This window comes from Dasypus novemcinctus, chromosome 1 (genome assembly GCF_030445035.2).
Source record: "Dasypus novemcinctus isolate mDasNov1 chromosome 1, mDasNov1.1.hap2, whole genome shotgun sequence".
NCBI lineage: Eukaryota > Metazoa > Chordata > Mammalia > Cingulata > Dasypodidae > Dasypus > Dasypus novemcinctus.
In genome coordinates, this window is record NC_080673.1 from 115,904,785 (window position 1) to 115,930,472 (window position 25,688).

The window sequence follows — 25,688 nt, forward strand, 5'->3', positions numbered from 1 at the left end:
CTAATATTATGACTACAGAGGAAACAAGATAGCAAGGCATTTGTGACCTTCACAAACTATTTAAACCTACTCAAACTATTTAAACCTACTCAACTATTAACACCTATTCAAATCTTAACTAGTCCACAAATCCTTAAGAGATTTTTTTTTTTTAAAGCGGTTAGTTGGCTTTGAATAGAATCTCGTACTTTGACTTTTGGAATACCAAAAGTTCTCCTGAAGAGACCAAGTTTCTTGGCCTGCTCAGTCCACCCCTCTCTCCTCCTTTCATGCAGTGAGTCATCTAGTGGCTCTCCTCTTCCTTCAATTCACAGATGACTAAGTGTTCCAGCCTTTGTGCTGTTGGACATTCCCAGTGGACTAGTCACCGTCACTCTCACTGGAGCTGTCACTCGCAGATGATTCACTGCTATCACCCTTTCTCGGGGACCTACTAGCGTTACTACTGGATTGGGGTTTTCTATAATTCCAGGAGCCTTTCCTTTGTGACATGCCTTTATTCCATGGAGAAGTATTTTGTCTATGGGGTATGTAATAATTTTTTCTGCCATTGCCATGTGTTATTGTATTCCTTTCATTATTAGGGCCATTGTAGGGACCTACTTCATTTTTTATTTCATTATCAAAACCAGGAGAAGGAGTAAGGAGGCTCTGACTTTTGCCCTTACCAGAAAAGCTTTGTTTCTCATGTACACTCACTTGGTTCTTATGAGAATGTTCTGTACTTTTTCTAGTACTACCTTTGCCATTTTTAGGAATTTCATTATCAGCAGTACTTTCCATTGTGCCACTACTGCCTCCTTTTTTTCTCTCCTTTGAGGGTCCATGAGGGTAATGAAACTCTACTTTCCCTTGATGAGCGTTTTGACTGCCCGCATCTACTCTGTTTCCTTCTTTCCCAGGGAGTTCCTTAAAGTTGGTGCTACCTATGATGTCATTGCCCCCCTCTACCAGGCTGACCCCAGCAGCATCTGCCTCTCTTGTTGCTTCCCTGGTTCCAACAGCATTTCCACCATTTTCTTCTTTCTCTGGGATCTCATTGTAACCTGGCGATCCTGTGTCAGGAGTAGGAGTTTCCCCTTCACTTGGGCCTGAAAACCCTGTTTGAACATCTATATGGTCAAGGTCAGGACCAAAAATAGCTCCACCTTTACCAGGGGTGTCCTCAAAAGGCTGGCCGTCCCCACTGAAGGGAGAAATATTGTTGTCCCCTCTTGCTTGAAGATCTGTGTCACCACTGCCTTCAAAATCGCTGGGGATTCTTTTCACTTTGGAGAGCTGTGTTAGAGAGTCAGTGTTGTATTGGCTGTGATGGGTGCTTTTGTTTTTTACTGGGACCTTCTGGGCGTGAGTATCTCTTTGATGATTCTTCTTACCTTTGGGGGAGGCTTCAGCATAGTAGGCACCAGCTCGGGTTTTGCTTAGGACCATCCGAAGTTTGTTCTTCTTTTTTCTGTCTCCCAAGAGTTTAATCACAGTCACTGGCCCCATTATATGTCGCATATTATTTCTAACCAGAGCTGCACTATATTCTTCTTGGCCATGGAGTTTGCTGAGAGCATCATTTCCATTCTCAGCCTCATTATTCCCAGGAGATTCAGGATAAATAGACTTGTTAAGGTCATTGTGGGCTTTCTCTTTGTTGCTCTTGTTATGGTTTTCATTCAGTGTCTGTTTATTTGTAAAAAGATTTTGGGACTGGCTACTTTTTCCATTGGCTTCATGAAGGAACAAGTTTTCCTTTCTTTCCTGGACAATGTTTTCTTTAGGAGGTGGCTCTTGTTTTCTTTTCTTGCCCAAATGGTGAAGAGCAATATTGTCTTTGTTCCTTTCTTCTTGCTAAAGTGTAATTTTCAACATAAAGTGGTTATTTTACAATGAATTGAAAAACGTAATAATTCTTAGACAATAGGAAAAAAAACACAACCAGCTGATACTTAATAAAAAGTGCTTATTAGGCAAATACAAGGTTATTAGTAGAGATCATTTTGGAATAGCCCTAGAAGATTTCATGGAGAAACAAGAGTAAAATAGATATAAAGGATGAGTAAAATCTAGAGAAGTGGAAGGGAAGAAGTGAGAATATTTTAGAAGTATGTGGCTTAATTGAATGTTGGGAATGTGAAGCCTTTGAAAGATAATATGGGCAGTGGACTTGGCCCAGTGGTTAGGGCGTCCGCCTACCACATGGGAGGTCTGTGGTTCAAACCCTGGGCCTCCTTGACCCGTGTGGAGCTGGCCCATGCGCAGTGCTGATGCGCTCAAGGAGTGCCCTGCCATGCAGGGGTGTCCGCCACGTAGCGAGCCCCACAGGCAAGGAGTGCGCCCCATAAGGAGAGCTGCCCAGAGTGGAAGAAAGTGCAGCCTGCCCAGGAATGGAGCCGCACCCACGGAGAGCTGAGACAACAAGATGATGCAGCAAAAAGAAACATGGATTCCCGTTCCGCTGACAACGACAGAAGTGGACAAAGAAGACGCAGCAAATAGACACAGAGAACAGACAGCCAGGGTGGGGGGTAGGGGAGAGAAATAAACAAATCAATCTTTAAAAAAAAAAAAGAAAAAAAAGAAAGATAATATGAATAAGTCTATATGACTGGAACAGAAAAATCCTCAAGAAGAGAATGAGAAAAAAATTGCAAATGTAGATTGAGAACTGATTTTGAAGGAGGACATCATTTAAAGAGTTTGGTCCTCATGTTTTAAAAATAATTATATTTTCTCTCTCCCTCTCTCTCTCATTTGCCCTGGTCTTCCAAGGCATCCATTGCCCAGAGGAAGATATTCTTTTCTTCTTTTTTTCTTATTTTACAGAAAACACACAAATAACAGAATATAAATAATAGTCACATTCAAAAATAAGATTTTTGACATTCAAAAATAGGATTTCACAGCAAATGTTGCAATACCTGCTATCGTCTGAGAAAAGATTCATGAATTTTCATTTCTTCTCCCTTGGCATTTAATTAGCCTAATTTAATAGTCTATATCCATAGTTCTCAAATTTAGACAGTAATAGAAACATCTGGAAGGCTTGCTAAAACAATGATTCTTGGATCCAACCCCCTGAGTTTCTGATTCAATAGGCCTGGGATGGGGCCCTGGAATGAGTATTTCTAATAATTTCCCAGGTATGCTAATGCTGCTGGTCTGGAGATCACATTTTGAGAACCGCTGTTGGAGATAGTTTAAGTTGGGAGGCATAGACAAGAGAAGCATCTTTACAAATGCATCTCAATTTTCCTTTTTTCTTTGAGTGTTCTCTGAACACGTTGCTTCATAGGTTGCCTTCTACCAACTGGGGCAGGGGGCGGGGGCGGTGTAGCCGAGTTGCATTAAGATTGGCAGAACAATGTGATCAGGAAGGAAGGACTGAGATTGGCTTTGCCCTGTGTCACTCTCTGCTTCTCCGCAGCACAGGATAGAGAAATGTCTGAGAGTCGTGACAGGGGGAATGAGGTGCCTCTAGTGGAGGAATGTAAACAGACCATGTGTACTAGGGAAGGATGTGTAACCAAGAGGTGTCTATATTGTCCATGAGAGCCAAGGGCTGTGGAATCACTCCTGCATCTGATCAAGACTATACAGATAGGACCCTAAGCCACTCCAGCCAGTAACTTCATCTTAGGGTGTCAGGAGGGCAAGCAGCACACATGTGGTCCAGCAACATTGTCCCTGAGGCCAGAGAATGCCACCCATGCCTGAGGATCTTCAGTTTTCCTCTCCGCCATGGCAGAAGCCATATTTGCAGGTAGGGCGAATGATACATGGCGGATGGTGTGAGCCATACCCCACTCCCTCATATACCTGGATGCCACCTTATAGCAAGGAGAGCAAGTAAAGATCTAGGCATTTTTATCCAAAAAAGACTGAAGACTTTACTTAATGGACTGTTTAAATTATTATATACAGTAAGGTTCCAATAGGTTTAATTTAAATTAATTTCGGCACATTCGTTTCCTCCTGCTCCATTAACCCATAGGTAGGAGCTATTGATGAACAGAACAATTATAGACAATATAAATACCATTCTTTCTCTCCACCCCAAAATTGTAGGGTGAACTAAAATTTGCGACACCATTACATATGCCTTTGACCTGGTAAATAATACAAAATCAAAGTAAGAGCCACTGGGACATGTAAGAAAGCTGGGATGGGTGCAATATGTTCTAGGAAATACTGGATTACTTACTGAATGACAAAGACAGTGGTCTCGGAGCAGTGTTGAAGGGTGCAGGTGGAGTGGGGCAGGCATCTTATATCCTATTGGAATTGTCATGACATGCAGTATGACCAAGATTTGAAGAAGGTAGAAAGCCAAGATAAAGAATTTGGGTTTATCATGCAGGGGATGAAGAACTAGTGTAGGTTTTCAGGAAAGAGAGTGATAAAATGAAAATCATGGGCTTGAAAGGAATACCGAAGGAAATATAGTAGTTGGGAGGCTGTTGCAGTGTCCAGGAATGAAAGGTAATTTTTAGATTAGGATTGTGTCAAAGAAAAACATTCCAAAGAGAAACTTTCTATTGGTGTCCAAATAGAAGGAGTCTTAAATAACTATTAATAAAATGAACTGGACTGTTGACAATCAAAACAGAAAGCAGGAAGTAAAGGGGATTAGGAAATACAGAAGCTGAGTCAAAGAGCAGCATCCAGTTAGATAGAGATGAGTATCACAGCCTCTCAGAGGTCGCCCAGCACACATCCTTCCCAGCCTTAGGATCTTAGATCACATCCGCAGTTTCCTGTGGTCATCTGACCTCTCCTTGATTATTTTCATTTTCAAGTCAGATCTTTTCACTTATGGAGACTTCAATTTTTTCAATTTTTTAAAAAAAAATCTGCAACTGGTAACTATTCTTCCTGACCCAGCAATTATTAAGGTTATTTCCTCTTCACATGCAACCCTTCCAATATTTGGAGCTCTTTGTTTTTCTTCCATACTTACTGTATACTTTCTCTTCTCGAGTTTAACACTGGCAGTTCCCTCTTGTTGGGGTGCTCTGTTTAGACCTATCACCTAACTCCAGATCCCTGTTAGCTTGTGGGGCCCGGAATCAGTCCCAGCTTCTGATGCGGCCTCACCAGCCCCGAGCATGCACAGACTATTAGCTTCCCTGCACAGACAACAGCAATTTTTCTAATAGAGCTTAATTTTGTCTTGTGCTTTTTTGGCCACCACTTCAATCTCTTGGCACTCCCTGAGCATGTGGACATCTTCTTGAATATGTTAAGTAAGATGTGGAAATAGATGAGAGCTCCCAGATGGAGGAAAAAAAAGCACTTAGCTGGACGCTCACGCTAATGGGGCAAGCGTGTAGTTTAAGATAGCAAAGGAGAGAGAAAAGAGTGCTCAGGGAAGCCAGGATCATAACGAACAGATTTTTGTGACATAGCAGTCAGGAATTGACAAATGGTCTCTCCTAATCCCTTAATCAAGTGCCTATTGAATGTAGTTACACTATGAAAAGGGCACAGATATTAGAAAGAGGTCAACTCTGCCATTTATGAGCTGTGTGACTTTGGGAGCTTTATTTTACTTCTCTGAGCCTCAGTTTTCTTAGCTATAAAATAAGAAAAATAATACCTAACTTTCAGAGTTGTTGAGAGAATGAAACGATTTTATTAAATAATATAGTGCAAAATATTGATCATAAAACAAATAATAAATGAGAGTAACTATCATTTCATCCAGAACAATACATAGCCCTTTATCAGATGGTAGTTTCCTTATTAATGTTAATGATATTCACTTGATTAGAGGACGCACAGTTGTGCTCTCAGTCGCTGTCTTTCTCTAAAATTTGTTGTTACAGGTGGAGGAGGAGTACTCCAAACCCTTCTGCCTGTGTACTGCCTGCACACGGCTCTCTAGACGTGGATCCTGGGAGCTTGTGGCCCCTGATAAACCTAACATGGCTTTTGATTGAGTTCTCCTCCTTTTCACCCCAAGAAGAGTACTCTTCTGCGTGGAGGACTGCCTGCGCTTACACGTGCATCTTAGTAAGTTTTGGGAGCAGTGGAGAGATTGCTGAATCAGCTTGCATTTCACTCTCAAGATAAAAATGGTTTATGGAAGTGCCCTCTAATCCTATTAAACTGGCTAATATGCATTTGCAAAAGTGAAAACTTCTAGTATTTTCAGGATGCAGTTTGAGACAATTTATTTGTAGGAGTTATGACACTGCTATTCACTAATCTTTTATATTAGTAGGTGCATTCTGAAAATGAATAAGATTTTGCTAAGAGAAAAAAAGATAATAGAAACAAACTTCGTACTGATTTGACTTATTTTAAGTATCGAGTCTTGGAAAGTTTCACATGGTCATTTTATAGTTATTTTCCTTTACAATCAAGTTCATTTGCTCCCTGCTAATTTATTACTATTTTTTTTAGTTAAAAAGGTTCTTCAGAAAATCAGTAGATTAAAATAATTCTTCCTAATTTTTCTTTTCAACTCCTTACCCAAAGTGTAAGTTTTGTTTTATTTTTTCTGCTTCAACTGCTTTCAAAAAGGTAGCATATGAATTAAATGAATTGTGCACATCGTATTAGAAGACTGACTAGGGTTGTTTTGTTTTTTTTTAATAATAGAAAATGTTTAAACTGTGGTAAGTTATGGTCAGTCATTTTGGCCTTAGAGAACATATAGTAAACTCAGGCTTTCTGATTGCATTGTTGACTATATGGTGGTTTTAGAAATCATCAGCTGGCCAGCTTTCCTATGCTGTTTTTCCATCTCCATGCCTTGGTTCATATTTTTATTTTCATGGAAAATGACTTCTCCTACCCATTTCTATTTACTCACATCCTCTTCATCCTTCAAGGCCCAGCTCAATTGTATTCGCCTTTTTCTACAGCAAGCCCCTAAAGTATGACTTTTTTAAAAATGTTTTTTGTTACCACTCACACTGTACCTTGCATTCTGTCTGGGGTGTAATGATTTTTTAAATGTCTTATGTTTCTTTTCAAACTCTAAGATCCCAGAGAGAATTCAGTTTTCTCAGTGATTTTATCTCACTTAGTATCTTGCACAATGGGAGGAGCTCAACATATATTTGTTACGCACGAATTTTAATTTCATGCAATTAGATATTGTCTCAGGAAAGCCATCTAAGGAATACTGAGCAGAGGAAATAACATTCTGAAGGCAAAATACTACTCCCATGGGAAATGAAGCCAGATTTGGAAAACATAAACAGTCCTTTTGCCAGTGGCATTTTAAGGTCTTGGCCAGTGAATCTGCAAGGAGGGACTGAGTGAAAAGAATTATTGTCACCCCAGTGACAAGGCCCTTATTCTTCTTTTCTGAGCCTCTCAAAAGAGATGAGTCATCCCTGGAATGAATTTAAGGGACACTGAAATATTTCATAATCCAGGCCAAAATGATTTCCCTTATTAGCCTTCTGTGGTGTAATCGCCACCATTAGAGTATATGATAGAATATGCAAAAGACCAAATGTAGCTCAGACGCAATCATGTGACAACCCCTGGGCATCTAGCGGTCACCAGCGGGCCCAAGGCAGAGCTCGATCTGTGCCAAGGCCTGGGGCAGGGCTCAGGAAGCCTCTGGAGCAGAGTGCTTTAGGAGAGGTCTGCCGAGATGGGAGCTCCTGAGAAGGAACAGGGGCCCACCACCCACTGAAGCCCCAAAATAAACGTTGCCTGCCTTACAACATCCCCTAGGGTGAAGGTGAGTTCAGAGTTTGGCTCCTGATAAGGTTTCTAACTTAAGATTCAGCTTACCTTCATATCAGTTTGATTTTTCCTCCCAGGTGCTGTGTAAACATAAATATAGGACCCATGTTTCTCATGGTGGCCCTTGGAGGTTATCTACAGAGATACAACAGTATATTAAGGTGAGGGTCTCTCTTAGGAAGAAGCTTCCTGACTCTCTTTTTGACCGTTCAAGAGAACTTTAACTTGGGCAAAGTTTAATTCTGCCTCCGACAAACGGTGGTACTACGTAAGACCAGAGGAATGCCACTTCTTGCTCTAGATCTGTTTTCAGTAAGGGTGACCGTCAACTGCTCTCCCTCCCAGGGGGTATCACTTTCTTTAAAAACCAAATTTCAATGGAAATGGAGCAGGTGGAAATGATTTTAGGTGAGCGCTGGGGGTGGTTGGGAGAAAGGCAGCTTTTACAGTGCTCATGTCTGATATCAAAACTGGCAAAACTTGCAGCATGAACACTCAGGTTCTCAAGTGTGTTGTTTTTGCCTTTGTAAGTTTCAGCTGAGATGAAGAACAGCAGATTGTTAGTTCATAGAAAAGAAATTTCTGAGACTGCTAAGAGATCACAGTAGGCATAAGTAAGCTACAAACTGGTGACATGCAAAGCTGAGGGTACTTGTCTCAGCTTTCTGGATGCATATGGGAAACTAACTCCATGTAAACAGAGTTCCCCAATAAGATTTGTGTTGGAGAAAAACAGCGCTTACTGGGACATGGAGACTGATATGACCACAGGCATAGAAAGAATTTATTGAGAAGCTCTCCCAACGGAGGGGGTGTGAAGAACAGACTTCAGCCCCCCTCTCCCCAAAAACATGGTGGGGGTCTGAAGAGAGACTTCAGCCCACTCCTGGAAGGGGGGGGGGGGATTTGGATTTGTACAGAAATTTCCTAGACAGGGAAATTTCCTAGGTGGGACGGGGTTGAGGGTCCAAGTGAGGTACAGGTGCCAATAGGAAGCCGTAGAGGTGAAAATTTTCCCTGATAGTTACTAGGAGATAGTGGATTAGGGAGTTATGGTTTCTTGAAATGTTGCAGGAGCAGATGTTTCTTTCATCTGTAGGGATTTTATCTCCCTCTGAAATGCAGGTAGGGAAGGTTTCCATATCCCTTTACTCCCTTCTTTATGTGGTTTCTTTGTTTAACCTGTGGAGAAGTGCCATGCCCTTAGACAAGTAGGCTTATGGGGGATGTGGTTAGCCTTTCCCCAAGGCACATCAGGGGAAACTGAGCAGGCAGCTTGTTAATTATTGCAAGACTCTAACAATTTGTTACCATTTCCCTTCGTTTTCTCCTTTGTTTGCTGCTCTGCGCCCATGTTCATATGTGAGGAACCATTGTTTGCTAATAACAATATCCCAGATTCTTACTGACTTACCCCTCTGCAAGTTGCCTGTTATTTTATTTAAAGGAAGAAATCAAATTGAAGAGAAACAATCTCCATTCAGAATGTGCAAATTAGTTATACCCATGCAGATTATAATACCCAGTTAACTAGAAAGTGCCAAAATTATGTTGCATAATTTTGCATTTCCATTTTAGGTATCCAAGAATATTTTGACCATTACATTTTTCTCTTCTTGACTATTTTCTTTATAGAGCCAGAAAAGATTTATTTGAGAAGAATAATTCTGTTTACCCTCTGTTCTTCCACACAGCCTTGCTTAGTTTTCTCAGTCTGTGGCTGAAATGTCTGAAAGGAAACAAGACACATAACTTTACCAAATAGAACATGCATTCTTCCATTCATTTATTCCAACAACAAACATTTCATTTGTTTTTCCATCACTGGGTTACATTATTAAAAGAGGAAAACCATTCTGAAGATGAGAGGATGGACACACTCATCCACTGATGATTATTTCAGTGTCTCAAAAAAGATCACCTGCATTCCTCCCCCACAGGGAGGCAATGCCCTCCTGATTCCAGGCAGGAGGCTCCAGCCAGCAGGTGTGGGGAGGCGGAAGGAAGGAACAGTGGTCTAGGTGAGGGAGCTTGAATGTCACTGGGAACCACTGAAAGAGAAATTTTCACCGGCAAACTGTGTTGTTCAATGGACTAATATCAGAGTTCAGTGACATGAATATGTATGTGCAGTAATTGCAATACTGAGTTAAGATATGATGCTGCTGGTGACTCAGCAAGAGTAAAACTAGAGCCCTGCACAGAAGGAGGGCAGTGGGGCCACACTGAAGGAAGGGACTTTATTGTTGTCAGTCATCTGATCAGATATTTCTTTCAGGGAAGGGAAAATGAAGGCGGCCAGGAGATTGGGATAAATTCTTTCTCTTGGTTTGTCATGGAAGTGTCAAAATTTCTTTATGGTACCTGAGGGCGAAAGGTAGGTATGGCGGTGGAGAAAGGCCGGAACTAAGAAGAACCAGACCCAGGCAGACTGCCCAGGACGTTGGCCTTAAGTTTAGGTGTCACAGAGGAGGGCATGGAACAGGACACGAAGATTCTAGGAGCAGGCTTGCTGTACACGGAACAGGTGCAACGATTCTCTCATTCCCACTATTTTTATTTCTCTATTTCTTTTTGAAACGTCTAGCTTATCTCAGATGTGGCTAGGGAAACCAGTGGGTAGGAATGGCTCATGCTTTGAATGCCTGTGCTGAAATGGCAGCACACATCACAGCCGTCTCAGTCATCTAAGAAAGAACCCCTCAAGGGAGAGATTGAATACGGAAGTAAATACGTGAGGGACACGTTGGCCAGCTGTCCTGTCCCTCCTTGGCCAGTTGTCCTATCCCCTTCAGAGTATTCTTCCTAAATAAACCTCAAAGTTTTGTTTTATTTTTCTTTACGTAAAGAAATTATTCCTTGCAATTTTAGTAATTATCCCTTTCCCCTCAGATCCACCCCCTATATTCCTCCAGCTCTTTCTGGGCTGTCCCCTGCAAACTATATTACCCAGGCTCCTTTTCCCAGGAGGGAGGCCTGGCAGGAGACTCAAGGAGAGAAGGAGCCAGAAGCTAAGGTAGTCCTTCCCCACTCTCTATGCTTGGGGCTGTATCATTAGAGTTGGATGCATCTCCAGTGTGGTCCTAGTTCCTGCTGGGTACCCCACCGAGGGCACAGGGAACACCACGTCCTTCCTTCTTCCTCCAATCCTAGAAGTGGTAGTAGCTTCCTGTTGTAACTGATCTTTTTTTTAATTAGGTAACAGGGAATGAACCTGGGACCTCATGTGTGGGAGGCCAGTACTCAACTACTGAGCCACATCAGCTTCCCTGAGAGGGTTTTTTCATTTGTTTTGCTTGTTTTTTGTTTTTGTTTTTTCAGGAGGCAGCAGAAACGGAACCTGGGACCTCCCATGTGGGAGGCAGGTGCTCAACTGCTTGATCACATCTGCTCCTGTAACTAATCTTTGGGTTGCCTCACCACCTTCAGTTTGCCCTTTCTGTTCTTATAGCTCATAACTAGTTCCTCTAAATAAAATCCCTCTACTAAGATCCCTGTCATAAGTTCTATTTTTCTGACTGGTCTGTGACTAATAAAATTGTCTTAGAAATATAAACTCAAAAAGGTAGTAAAAATACCTCCATGGCTGAGCCTTAAGGTAGTCCATTCTATAAACAAGAGTTTGGCAATAACACCTTATATTTATATCTATCTCTTGACAGTTTGTAAGCTGCTTTCACATATATAACCTTGTTTGATTCTCATAATATCCCCTGTGAGATAGGCAGTAGAAGAAACAAACTTGCCCACACTTACATAGCTGGAAATGGTAGTACCAGCAGAGAAGATATTTTAAACTAAATTCTCTGTCTAAGCCCCAGGATATATGATAAATAAAAAAGATAAAATTTAAAATGGGCTGAAATTTGAAAAAATATAGTAATAAGAAGAAACATTCCTGAAGCTTCTATAAGTACCTCTAAGGCATATGTCATAATTTTATTCTTTATTCCATCTTTCTTATGTTGGCTCTTGAAAGCTTAAGGTCTTACACATATACTTTAGAACATTGCATTATTCTTCAAAAATAGCAAAACAATGAAAATAGTCCTGGAAATAGGTCTATAGGAAGAAGAAAACATAAAAAGGGAATGGGTAGATATTAAGCAAAAGGAAGAAATGATGGTTTGGTTTTTAGGCATCTCCCTACAGAATGCACACACACACGCACACAGATATATTAAAACATATTTGATGGTACATATTATAGAATATTATAGGACCTTAGTATAGTGCATGATTTATTTTTTATAATAAGGCCCTTTTAATCTAATTGCATATTGTGACTATCAGTAGAATTGCATGGCTCAATAATCACCTTTTTATTTTCTTCTATTATTAATTTATTTTGAATTTAGATTATAATTCCAAAATATATGAGACTCAGCATATAGTAATTTCTAATACCACAAATCTATTATTAAAGAATAATTTAGGTATTTATTTAAATGGAATCTATGTATCTCTGAGAAAGCATCACTTTTACCCATCCACAATTCCATATTTTGACTTTATGCCCTTGCTGAGCCTTTGTCCTTTGAAATATGCACCCCTCCCTTCTCTCCTCCACACCCACTTGGCTGTTCTCCCTTCTTGACTGTGGACTTGTAATTGAGATGGCATTGTCTCCCACTGGGAAGGAGAGCTGGCACCCTCATTTGACCAGTGGTCACTGGATCAATGTTGACATAGCATATTTACTGGAAAATGGTCAGAGAGTGGCAGTCCAGCTATTCGTAGGAATGTGCTGCTCAAAATAAACTCATCCTCAGCTGGTCCGCCTTGGCTGGGTCAGCATGACCTGCTCTGCCACCATCTCGCCTGGGTGCCTGCATAACCCCGATTGAGCTAAATTGTGTGGGTGGGGCCTGACAGATGCTTATTTTAAGCAGCACAGCCCCAGGGGACTGAGAGAGAACCATGCTGTCTCCAACCTCCACTGTACTAACAGGATGCCATGGTTCATTCTTGTCAGTTCAGTCTGGTTGCCCAACTGGTCACCCACTCACTCAGGACCTATATTTAAGTACTTCTGGCAAAAGAATGATGGCTTATTTCCATGGTTCTCCAACTGCAAAGGTTACCCTGAGAAGTTAGAATGCTTTCCAGACATTATCTAATTAGCACCGTGTCTGCATTGCAGAAAATTTCTGTAACACTCAGCATTTTCACAAGGTAATTTTGTCATATCCTGAGTACTCATCTGGTGAGTCAGAGAAAAGAAAGGACACAGAGAAGTTTGGGTTAAGCTTAGGGGTACTTCTTCCCATCTTTATCCTTGCTGATGGAGAGAAAAACATAAGTATGATTCTACAGTGGTGGAGTGCAGCAAGAAATACAGAAAAGGTCACTTTTCTGAAATATTTATGTCAAATTCTTTAAATTTTTAGTAAAGTATCAAAAACCTCTTTTGATACTTTTTAGACTTTCCTTGTTTATTTCATTATGGTTATATATATAATATAAAATTTGCCATTTTAACCATTTCAAGTATACAATTCAGTGGCATTAATTATATTCACAATGTTGTAAAACCATCACCACTATCTGACATGTTTTAATTGGAGTCTCTGAGAATTACTCCTTAGTGTCAGCTGATTTGAAACACTGCACATCACTTGGATATTGGATTTTTCAAAAATACCATCTTCAATTTTCCTTAAAAGGCAAGATGGTGACATAGTATAATTTACATGTTTATTGAGGGCATCCCTGGCATTAGTGGTAAGTGCTGGATGCCCTCAATTTGTTTGATGTTTTATTGTAACTGAGCTAGGTAAAATGTTACTAACTGAAATCAACATTACTTAAGAGAAATACAGAAGAGAGTGAGAAATTAGATGATGCATAACTGAATTTATAGAAGCTTACTGGTGCTGCCCAGGCCAGACTGAAAAGGAGCAGTCCCAAACAGACAACTTGCATCTTTGAGAATCTCTGTGGAAAGACAATAATATTTTACCCTAAAACATTGTCAATCATGACCTGCAACCACAGCAACCAAGAAACACAAAGATATATAAAAATATCCTCCCCAATAGCACTCCGCTTCCTTTTGTAAAGAAAAAAACACCATGTATAATTTATTTCCAATCAAGTGCTGATACGTTAATCTAAGAACCTTCTATGTATAGTTATTCCAGTGTGAAATAAAAATTGTTCACTATCATTTAAATAAAGAAGTTGGCTGATAGAAATGGATTTTATAGGCACATATTTAGCTGATCTATTTTAGCCCTAATTTTATCCTCCTTGTCTTTAGAAAATGATTGCTTAATTTAATTATTTGTATAATTCAAAAAAACACTAAGTTATATGCAGCAGTTCATAATGGACTCTTTAAACGAGTCTTCCACTGTAGGGAATGAAATCTTATCAGCTACCAAGCGGATACAAGGAGGCTATGCCCTCATATTCATTAGCTGTACATCTGAGTTAGTAGCTATCCATGAGCTGGAGAGTGAAACAATTTTGTAGCACTTTTGTTAATAGATAACATTTATTGAATACTTAACAGACTTTTCTAAGAGCTTTACACATATTCAATTATTTGAGACTTACAACAACCCTATAAGGCAGGGTTGTTGTAACTATTCCCATTTTATAATTTAGGCAATAGACACTGAAGAGTCAAATAACTTGTCTTAGATTTACAGGTGTTCAGGGGCAGATGGAGGATCAGAACGGAAACAATGGAGCTATAGAGCCAGTCAGTGTTTTTAATCAGACCCTAGACCATTAATATTTTATGTATTTTTATCTTATTATAGAAAAATCCACATGTAGTTGATTTAAAAGTAAATCATATCTTATATTGGGCTCAACAAAATAATGTCTAAAATATTAACACTTAGGTACGTGTTTATGCTTTAGTAAATATCACAACAGGATCTAATGAGCACAGCTGATTCAAAACGTCATTAGATTGAAATAAAAAGCCATCATAGCCTTAGATTACTAATATGTCAGTTTAGATGAACATTAAGAAGTTCACTAATTCCCATACCTACAAATAGCAACCAACAAGAGAATTAAAAGTACACACCGCTCTCTGAGATCACTTTGGGGGGAAGACTTGGGGAAATATAATCTAAACATTCTTGTAGTCTTTAAACATTACAAGATAAAAAAAATTATTTGGAGAAATACAACTATCAAATATTAAAAATCTTAAATTATTTTCTAAATTAATAAATTAAGGATCTATTTAATAATTCTAACTATAAAGCCTTCCAAGCATTTTACTGATCAGGACAATATAAGGAGTCATTTATCAAATAGTTTCATGCTGATCAGCATAGATGAGGTTTGAATGTGTGAATATGATAAAATTCTCCTCATTCTGGTTTGTAAGTAAAGGAATACAGTAAAAATGGAGTATCTGAGTTACTCTGACTTTTGATTACGCTGATAGTCAAATCAAAGAGAAAGTTACTATCAGTTTCTCAATTTTAGATGATGATTTCTAAAATTTTCTATTTTTATAACACAAAGCATTAAATATTATGCAGTTTGCTCGGCACGGAATACTTTCAATTTGCCTTCATTTGTAAAAGCAATATCTCTGCCAAAGTGGCAAACATCTTGGAAATGTAAACAAATCTGTTATAAAGCTATTTGCTATCAGAAACATCAAGAAAGCCAAAAATTACCTGAAATCTTTTACCTTCAGAATACCTGGATTCTTCCACAGGAATAGCATTCTCTGGGCATTCTGCTGAAATTTAAAGTTTGTTAGAGTTCTCAATGGCCAATCAGCATTGGCTCACTTAGCACTGACAAACAATTTGTTATGAGTACTCACAGATAACCATAGGGGGCAAAGTAATTTTAATCTAAAAATGTGTTTGTGGTAGAAAGCTGCTATCAAATGTTCCAGCAAGTGGGATAAACACAAAATATAAATACCTCAGTTTGGACATCATGCTGTCAGATAATGAAATTGATTTCAGAAATATTAATCAGGACAGACTGAATAACAAGTTTATAAATGGAACACATTTTAACCAGCCTTTTAGGTAGAAAGTTTATCATTTCAATTTTGTCTGAATAAAATTTGGTAACATTTAACCAAATTTTTTGAGTGTCTACTACGTGACAGATTTGGTGAAACAGCAGCGAACAAAACAAATAGAAAATTCCTCTCTTCCTAGAGTTTATAATCCAGTGGAGGATTCATACAAAAATTAGATATATAAGTAAACTATATTACATTAGACAGTGATAAATGCCAAGAATTACATGAAAGTATTGCAGGGAGAATACCAAGCATTGGGGTTAGGGGAACTGGCTTGAAATTTTAGGTAAGGAGTCTGGGAGGCCTCATTATGTAGGTGGCTTTTGAGTAAAGATCTGAAAGAAAGGGGAAGGTAGCCATATGAATATCTGGGGAAAGAAAATTCTAGATTCAAGAAACTGGAAAAGCAGAGCCCCAGAGAGAGGAGCCTGCCATTTGCCTGGAGGGACTGAGAAAGGGGGAGAATAGCAGGAAATGAAGTCAGAAGGATGGCAGATGATTTAAGCAGGGTTTTGAATTTTACTTTGAGTTTTAGTTTTAGGCAAGGCTTTTGAGTTTGCTCAGAGTGAAAAGGAAAGTCCATGGAGGCTTTGTGCAGGGGCCTGAGAAGGTCCAAGTTACTGTTGAACAGAATCACTCTGGAGGCTGTGAGGAGAATGGACTAAAGGAGGAAATAGGCAAGAAAGACAGGCTAGGAAGCTCTTGCAATAATCTGAAAAAGTGATGATCAGGGCTTGGCCAAGCATAGTGGCAGAAGGATGGTGAGAAGGGGTCATATTCTGAATATATTTTGCAGGTAAAAGCAATAGGATTTACTGATGTGCCAGATGTTGGTCGTGAGTAAAAATCAAGAATCAAGAATGACACCAAGCATTTTACACTGAGCAACTGGAAGAAAGGAGTTGCCTTTTACTAATATGGAGACTACAGAGAAGCTGGTTTTGAGGGTAATATTTATAAATTTTATAAAATGGTCCGTTTAGGATATTAACTTTTATAATGAAACAAGTGGTACACCTATACTGGAATAAGCCTTTCTAGGGCAATTGCCTGCTTTCCCATTTTGCCCAGTATGACTACCAAAATCTTGATTGCAGTAGTTGGAGAGGTTCTATTCAGTCTAAAAACTCTATATTAATACTTGGGGTGTTGGTATTTATATTAGAACTATATGAGAAAGCATCAATAAAAGATGTAAGAATTATTTAACCTATATTAAATGATGAGAATGATCTACAGTTAAAATTCTAACAGAATAAATAAATGATATATAAAGAGATCTAAAAGTAAACTCCCAATTTCTTCCAAATCAGAAAATAGTAAATAGACAACAAAATAAACAAAAACAACCCTTGGACAGTTTTGGCTGAGAGAATACTGTGTTTTTTAGTTCAGGTTGAATCCTTTTTGCTTTATCCATGTTCTCTAACTCTGAGTGTTTCAAGCTGTCTTTTTTTGTTTGTTTGTTTTAACATAGTAAATCTCTGTTACAATAAACTGTGTTTTATGTTATCACACTTCACAGAGCTTATCCTATGATCAGTAGCAGAGCAAGTGGGTTCTTGGGACAGCAGCAGGAAAATTCCAGATAATCAGATTCTGCTAACAATATTTTGCTTAAAATTCCTTAAAGAAGACTTTATCAGAAGATTATCAAGAAATGTACCCCCCCGAGCTGGTTTTTAAAACACTTGCCAGGACTAGAATTTGAGGTATTGGGCTAAGCCACTGTTGCTTCATAAACCGTTTAAACATGGGTTATAAAATATTTGAATATTGTCATTATGACAGTTTGGAACTATTCGTACTCCAGAAAATCATGATCTTAAAGCCAATCCGTTCCTGTGAGTATACACTTATTGTAAATAGGACATTTGATGAGGCTACTTCAGTTAAGGCATGGCTCAGGGTGGGTCTTCATCCTTCTACTGATGTCCTTTATAAACGGGATAGAAAGAGAGAGAGAGAGAGAATGCCATGGAAACAGGCAGCTAAAATCAATGAAACTCTGAAGAGAAGGAAGAGACCAGCAGATGCTGCCACATGCTTTGCCATTTGACTTGCCATGTGACAAAAGAGTCAACGATTGCTGGCAGCTGGTCTTCAGGAAGAAAGCATTGCCTTGATGATGTCTTTGATCTGGACATTTTCATAGCCTCAAAACTGTAGACTGTAAGCAAAAAAACTCCCATTGTTTAAACCTGGCCTAGGAAATTAAAACTGTCATTGACAAAAGAGATAATTAACTCTAGTAGCTGTAGAGTCAAACAGACCTAAGTCAAATCCTGGCTCTACCACCTATTTGCTATGTGGCCTTAAGCCACTAAATTTAATTTCTCCAATCTTCAGTTTCTGCCTCTGAAAATGGGTACCTTGTATACGCTAAACTTTCACTGAATGATTACATAATCCAAATATTGTTCCTAGTGCAGTACATTAACTCACGTAATCCTTATAACAACTCTATGACATAGAAACTTTATTATCCAGATTTTTGTGAGGAGACACAAAGCACTTAAGTAACTTGCACAGAGTCACAAACCTAACAAGTAGAAAAGCCAGAATTTGGAATCTGATGATCTGGCTCCAAAGTGAAGGTTTTAAAATAATGAACTATACTGCCTCACAAGGGCAGCATAAATATTAAATTTTAAAATGTCTACAAGGCACTTAGACCAGTACTTAATTTTAAAATTAAATGTTAAATAAATAATAGCTACCCACCCCATCTACACTTCCCATCATTAAATAATAATCTGGTATTTGAATGATATCCTTCTATAACTACTTTCTGTCCTCTGTTGATTTTCTTGTCATGTCTTCTTCCATGATTTATTTTATTGGGGGAAGATCAACAAAACATTGAAAGAAATAAGAGAGTTGAAATTTAAGAGAACAAAGTGGTCTATATTTCTGCACATCATAAATATTCATGTTGCAAAGTACAAAGAATTTGGGTGATTTGGAAAGAGATTAACAAGGAAATGGATGAAATGGAAAGGAAGACAACATACAAGAATATTTGGTTAACTCATAAAGCTGAACAGAAATATAAAGCTATATAAAGAGTAGATGTGAAAATCGCAAAAAATGTTCTTTTTAAACTTTGGATACTCAGAGCAATGTATGATTCAGGGAAATCTTTAACAGGTTTTAGCAAGTTATGCAGTGTTTTAAGCCTTTACACTATTCTACAATATTAACTGTATATATATTTTTGTATATATTTATATATATTTTTATTTTTTAAAAGATACTTAGATTACATAAATGTTGCAGAAAAAATATAGGGAATTCCCATATGCTCTGCTCCCTACCCCTTCAACATTTTCCCACATTTTCAACATCCTTCACTAGTGTGGTACATTTGTTAAAATTGATTAATACATTTTGGAGGATTGCCACTAAGCATGGATTATAGTTTACATTGTAGTTTACACTCTTTCCTGCATAATTATGTAAGTTATTGCAAGATCTATAATGACCTTTATCTGTCATTGCAATGTCATTCAGGACTGTTTTTCCTTCTCCATCCCCTCAGAACCTCTAGTGGCCACTGCCTCCAATCAATGATGTAAGTTCTTCCATTGCTAGATTCACAGTAAGTTTAAAATAGAATACCAGTAAGTCTACTCTAGTCCATTGTTCATTCCTCAATCCTGAGGATTCTGGGATGGTGATACCCACTCTATCTCTACTTGAGAGGGGGCTTAGATCCCATGGGGCAGATGGATGGACTATCTTGCTTGCAGTTGCAGACTCTCTCTTTTCCTTGGGATGATCATTGTCCATCATCATCTCCTTTTTAGTTGTCCTGGGTGAATTCAGTGAACTAGAGAGTAGGCACTGCAACTCTGTTGTGGTTCAGGGCCCAGCTGGCACATGGACAGCCCAAAGATTTAAGTCTCTTGGACATACACCTATCAACTCTAATACTAACTACAGGTTCAAATAAAAGGGGCAGAAGAGCCATGTGTAGGGAAACCACAACTGAGTCCAACTCAGTCACACTGAGATTCACACAATAACTGAAAGAATAGTGAATCACATCCTTGGGAGCTCTGTCACATACTCTAATGGGACAGCAAGACTCCCCTGAGTACAGGAGCAATGACTAGTGAAGAAGGATGGTCCATTAATGGGCCCTTTATTGTGATGACTGTACGTATGAACCTTTAATTTTGAAATTGAAACTTAGCCTAGTATTATAGGGTGACTACGAGTTATCTCCCGAGTGCTTCCTTATTGCTCAAATGTGGCCTCTCTTTAAGCCAAGTTCAGCATATAAATGTATTACCTTCCCCCCAGCATGGGACATGACTCCTGGGGATAAGCTTCCCTGGCACTGAGAGATTACTACCAAGCACCAACTAGCAATGCAACTGGAAAAAGACCTTGACAAAATGGGGAATAGATAAAGACAAATGAGTTTATGTGGCTATGAGATTTCAAAGTGAGTCAGGAAGTCATTCCAGAAGTTACTCTTATGCACGTCTCAGCAGGATCTCATTGACTATCAAAGTAAATACTTCCTCAAATATCAGGGCTCCTGAAAGTTTTGGAGAAATCCAGACAGTATAGAGAGGACAAACAGCTCAGGAGTTTGGTGCCCTGCCAGTGGGCTCTGCTTTGGAATTTAAACTGTTGTGCTCTTGAGTCATCCAGGTAAAGGAGTAGGTACCTGGTGTGTGCCTAATATATGGGACTGCTTTAGAAAATGTTTCATTTTTATTGCTTTTTCATTGCTACGATTTTATAAATAATTTCAGATATTTTTCTAAAGTGCTTTTCCTCAGATGAATTGAATACTTTATTAACATGTATCAATAAAATTGATTTGTTTTTTTAAAAAGTGCTTTTTCTTTGTTTTTCTTCCTTTCAAAAGAATTTTATTATGTGTTAAAGAGACTTCTACTCTTTTTTAAAGTGATGGTAAATATCCAATTCTTATCTAGAGGAACTTGTGTTCTATGAAGAGAAAACTCACAGAATCTTAAGAGAAAATTGTCTCTAAGTTGCTTGTTCTACCAAGGAGTAAACTCAAAGCAGCTAAATATACATCACCCCAAAGCTAAAATGAATTCAAAGCTCAAAAAAATTCAACTTGAGCCTTAAATTTAGAACCTACAATTGACAAAAACAAAAAATGAGAGAGCCCGTTCTGGCTGGAAAGTTTCAGAGAAGAAACCTTTGGAAAAAAAATAAAAGAGCAATCACTTGCTAAGGTTCTGGGAAGTAAAGCTCTTACTTCTTCCACCTTCTTGAAAGTTACCTCCTGGATTGGACTCGAACTTCAAAAAGTTAACATAAGTTTCCTAAATGTCCTTGTGTAATAAATAATTTTGCTAGAGCATTATGTAAGAACCAGTCACAAGATAAAGACTGGGATTCTGTAAAAACATTATCTGCTACCTCATTATCTCCAACTTGAAAACAGCAACAACATGGAAGCAATTGGGAAAGGCAGAGAATAGACACTTGCATCAGCACCCCTTTGGCTGACTAATATACTTTGTATTATAAGAATTTATTTTTCTTCTGGGATCTTGGTCCCCAACTTATTCTTAACATTATTTGGTAACACATTTCTCTATTATCATCTTAGGCAGTTAAAAGTAAACTTACTCTCTCTCTCTATTTCCATATGTTCTAACACAAATAACTCTATTTTCTAATTTATATAACAACAAATAAACAATGTTTTCCTCCCTAAATCAGTAGGGAAATCTTTACAGATTTATGAGTAGGAAGAGGGACACTGTTGAGCAATCTCCTCTTGACCATACAGACACTTAAAGATATGTCAAAGCTTGAGGCATTTCACAGAAGTGTTTATTTCCTGTTGATCTCCAGAATAGAGGCTGAAATAGGTGTGCTGTTGTTACTGGATTTTATTTAGGTTCTTGGCTATGCTGCAGAAATGAATTTCAAGAGCATGCCAGGTGAGTTAGGACAGTAATTTATTCAGATAGGGAGGGAAGAGAAATGTGAGAAAATAACAGATCAGGGGTCCCAGGTAGAGAGGAAGGGTCTGTAAAGGGATAAAGAGGGCTGATTTACAGACTACAGTTCCCCATTATGGGTTATAAATGCCCAGGTTTGGCCACATGGCAGAGGATAAATGGCAAGAGCAGCGCACAGAGGGCAGGAATAGGTTCAGAGGCAAGAGAGCAGAGCACGAGAGCTCTCAGGCCTCTGGGTCTGCTTTTTAAACTATTAATTATTCCACCCCTTTGCTAATCACAGGGGAGGGGTTCCAGCTGTTTGCTATTTTGATTGGTCACCCCATCCATCAATCCCCCAGTGAGGACCCAATGATAAATTCCTTGGGGAATATCCAGGGTTTTTCTTTGCTTCCAGAAGAAGTCTTTGTTCTGGATAGCAGAATCTTGGGGGTGTGGGTTTTTCGGCAGCCTTCTTGGGGGTTACTGATGTCCATGGGCACTCTCTGCCAGGGTCCAGATCCATCCATTAATTTCCTATCTTACTAATCTGCTTCATTATGGGAATCTTGTCCTATTTTCAGCAGAAGAAAATGCCTCTTTCAAATATGTTCATTCATGAGTATCAATATTCATCCTAAGCAAGAAAAGGTGTCATGTCACCTTCAACTCACATTCTCATCTACTCCAAAACTATTTTTAATTTATTTTCCTTTCAGTGTTTGGAAATTTCTACAGAAGGGCAAACAAATTTCCAGATACAGAGCCATGAGGGGTCACAGAACAGAGTGAAGCTAGCTGTGTTCACTTTTCTGGGCTATTTATTTACTCTTTCAGCTATTACTAGCAAAGAGAAAATATGTCAATATAATTTGCTCTTATTTTTACATTAGAAAGATGTCTTATTACAGCTTAAAATGTAACTCAGAGGATGTAGTTAAAATGTAATTATAACGATACCAGCCCTTTCCTTCAGGACACAGTGGCATTGCTGGAAGTGCCTGTAAAACTTTGTTATGCCACCTCAAGGGGAAAATATCCCTCACTCTCAAAATAGTCTTTTCAGAAGTTGTCCTTTTGTTTTTCAAGACCAAGAATCTTCTCCTTAGGAGGCAAAATATGATGTCATTATTAGCCAGTGTTCATAGAAATGGATGCATATTACTATTTTCTTACCAAATTTGGGCTTATCTAAATAGTTTTCTTGATTTTAAGTTCTTAATTTCATTTTATTTTAGCTCTATTATGACTTCCTTAATTCTCACAAACTCAGTTTGTCTATGCTTCTCAGTTCTTTTCACAATTATGTAACAAACAACCTCAAAACTTGGTGGTTCAAAACACCAATTCATTATTTTCTCTCAAGGATCTGTGAGTTGAGTGTGGTTCTGACTGGGAATCTCTCACATGGTCACAGCCAGAGAGGGGCTGGGTGAGGAGTCCTCTGGTGAACTGACTGGGCTGCATTTCCAGGACGGCTTCTTCACTTCATGCTTGGTATCTCAGTGTTTCTTCACATGACTCCAGCAGAATAGTCTGGATTTCTTACATGGTGGTTTGGGACTTCAGGAGTAGGTAGCAGAAGTTTCTAGGCCAGTTTGGGGCTAAGGCTGGAACTGTTACAGAGTCATTTTCATTCTGGTCAAAGGGGTCAGATTCAAGGGGATACAGAAATAATCTCCAGACCTTGGTGGAGAAGGAAAAGCTTCACATTGCAGAGGAGCTTGTGGAATAGGAAATATTGTTGCAACCATCTTTAGGAAATACATTGTGCTCCTGCCAGTCCCTGACAGCCATTCAGGTATTGTATATTGACTGAAAGTTACTCTCAAAATATTTGGTTTACTGGACTTGATGATAGCCTATTCTACAAAACATGAGTAATGGTTTACATTGTGCTGTTGATTTTATACAATTACCCTACAGGTAGAATCAAGGTCAACCTTTCACTCAGCTGGCTAACTGGTGAGACATATTTGATAATCTCTGTCACAGAATTTCAAAGGATAATTAGAACAGTGAAGACATTATCTTCAAATGTTATTTATCAAACATAAATACATTTCTGGCTATATTTAAGCCAGGAACTGTCCGAAGCATTTTATTAAGTAGCAGTAGTGGAAACAAACCACAGGTTGCTGTATCAAACACTGGAAAAGTTTACCGAACTTTTTTTATTAATAGAGTTTAAAACAAGGACCAAGCTTCAAGGTAGCAAAAGCAAAAGAAAATATACTAAGCTCACTGATATTTTTAAAAAATATATTATAGTTGATTTATAATAGCTAAGAAATCTAAAGGATTAATTCTTCATGATTTATGTCCTTATGCAAGCATCCAAAACAGAGCACAGCAAACTACAGCATGGAAGCCAAATTTGTCCCACCACTTATTTTTGTAAATAAAGTTTTATTGAAATATGGCCATGCCCATTTGTTTACGTATTGTGGAGGGCTGCTTTCACTACATTGGCAGGTTTGAACTCTGACAGAAACCGAAAGGCCTGTAAAGTAGAAAATATTTACCATCTGGTTCTTTACAGAAAGTTTTCTGTCTTCTGCTTTATAGAAAGTGTTTGCTGACTCCTTACTAAAATAATAAGATTTGAATAAGGCAGACTCTGTGCACATTGGTGGAGGTCTTATCATCTTTGCCCCTGGGAGTCATGAACTACAAGTTTGAACCCTAGAACAGAATATAACAGAATGTAAACTGCAGGAGAAACTCGTATTCTTAGCCCAACAAGTCCACATGAGTTTCTAACCTACTGACTATTGCAAATATCCCAAGGCAAAACCTATTCATTAGACTCCACTTGGAAAAACAAAAGAAGCTAATTATTGCTTCAGTGTTTCCTTTTAATTAGAGCTGGTCCTTTTTTGTGATGCTTATTATTTTACTTTCGAATTTCCATTTTAAAGGAGCACGTTTACATTTTTCTGCCTTTCTCTCCTCCTCGTTTAGAGGGATTCACTTTGCCTGGAGAAGGATGAGGATATTTTATAGAAGGAATCCAAATGAAAAAAAGCCAATATTTATTTTTTTACATATCAAATAACTCTTGAAGCCCACGTCAGAAGTAATCACCTTGAAAGCCAAAGCTTCAGTTTTCCAAGTCCTAAGATTTGTTAAGAGAAGAAAGGGTGATAGAAGATCAACAGCCAGCTGTGAAGAAAGCAGGCTATAGAATTCATACCACAATAATAAATTGATCGCAATAATAAATTAATTCCTACAGATTAAATATGGTTCACCCGGGTTTGTGTTGGAGGTAAGACAGACCTGAGATGAGGTGACTGGCCCTGGATGACCACAGGGAAAGGAGCAGAGTGGTCTTTGTGAAGGAGTTACATTGTGGTCGTGCTAATACCCACAGACAATCCATTCCCACAATGTGGCCTGTGCTGAGAAGCCATTAGCAAATCATAGCCTGGTGAGTGCTTGCATGTCTGCCATGGAGCATATGGAGTGAAATTCAGACCAAAAGAGAAAAAGGCACAGGAAGCAAGAAGCTGAACATCAACAGAACCCTGAAGAGAAGGGAGAGACGTGTGCAGCCATCTTGCTTCCCCATGTGGCAATGCCAGGATCGACAGTAACTTACTTTGGTAAGAAGGCATCTCTGATGGTACCTTGGTTTGGACTTTTCATGGCCTAGGAACTGTAAGTTTTTACCCCAAATAAATCCCCTTTATAAAAGCCAGGTGATTTCTGGTACTTTGCATTGGCAGCCCTTTGGCAGACTAAAATATAAGGCATGGTCCAGAGTGAGTTTTAATTCCTGAAGTCCTTTATAAATGGGATTAGTATAGAAAGAGAGAGAGAGAGAGAAAGTCATGGAACCAAAAAGCTGAAAGCAAGGAAACCAGAAGAAATGGGAAAGACCAGCAGATTCTGGTCATGTGATAGAGGAGTCCAGGATTGCCAGCAGCTGGTCTTCAGGAAGAAAGTGTCACTTGATGATGCCTTGATTTGTACATTTTTCTGTCTATCAACCAAAAGCCTGTAAGCTAATAAATTCTCATTGTTAA

General features: G+C 38.7%; 1 protein-coding gene across 1 annotated transcript; it reads right to left on the minus strand.

Annotated features, from left to right (window-relative positions):
- Positions 1 to 244: 244 nt before the first annotated feature.
- On the minus strand, positions 245 to 13,623 carry MEPE (matrix extracellular phosphoglycoprotein). The gene is made up of 4 exons (XM_004463923.4): positions 13,570 to 13,623; positions 9,374 to 9,427; positions 7,747 to 7,833; positions 245 to 1,839 (listed from the first exon to the last, which is right to left on the minus strand). Exons 1-4 carry the CDS (start codon positions 13,621 to 13,623, stop codon positions 361 to 363), a joined length of 1,674 nt encoding a protein of 557 aa, XP_004463980.2. The 3' UTR covers positions 245 to 360.
- Between the last annotated feature and the right edge of the window lie 12,065 nt (positions 13,624 to 25,688).

Excerpts from the sequence above, each read along its gene's own strand:
- MEPE (XM_004463923.4), bottom strand. The coding sequence starts at position 13,623 with ATGCAAGTTGTCTGTTTGGGACTGCTCCTTTTCAGTCTGGCCTGGGCA. Across the intron at positions 7,834-9,373 it reads GCTGTGTGGAAGAACAGAGG|ATAACCTCCAAGGGCCACCA; the intron begins GTAAACAGAATT and ends GTATCTCTGTAG. Across the intron at positions 1,840-7,746 it reads AAAATCAAACTGATATGAAG|CAAGAAGAAAGGAACAAAGA; the intron begins GTAAGCTGAATC and ends ATTACACTTTAG.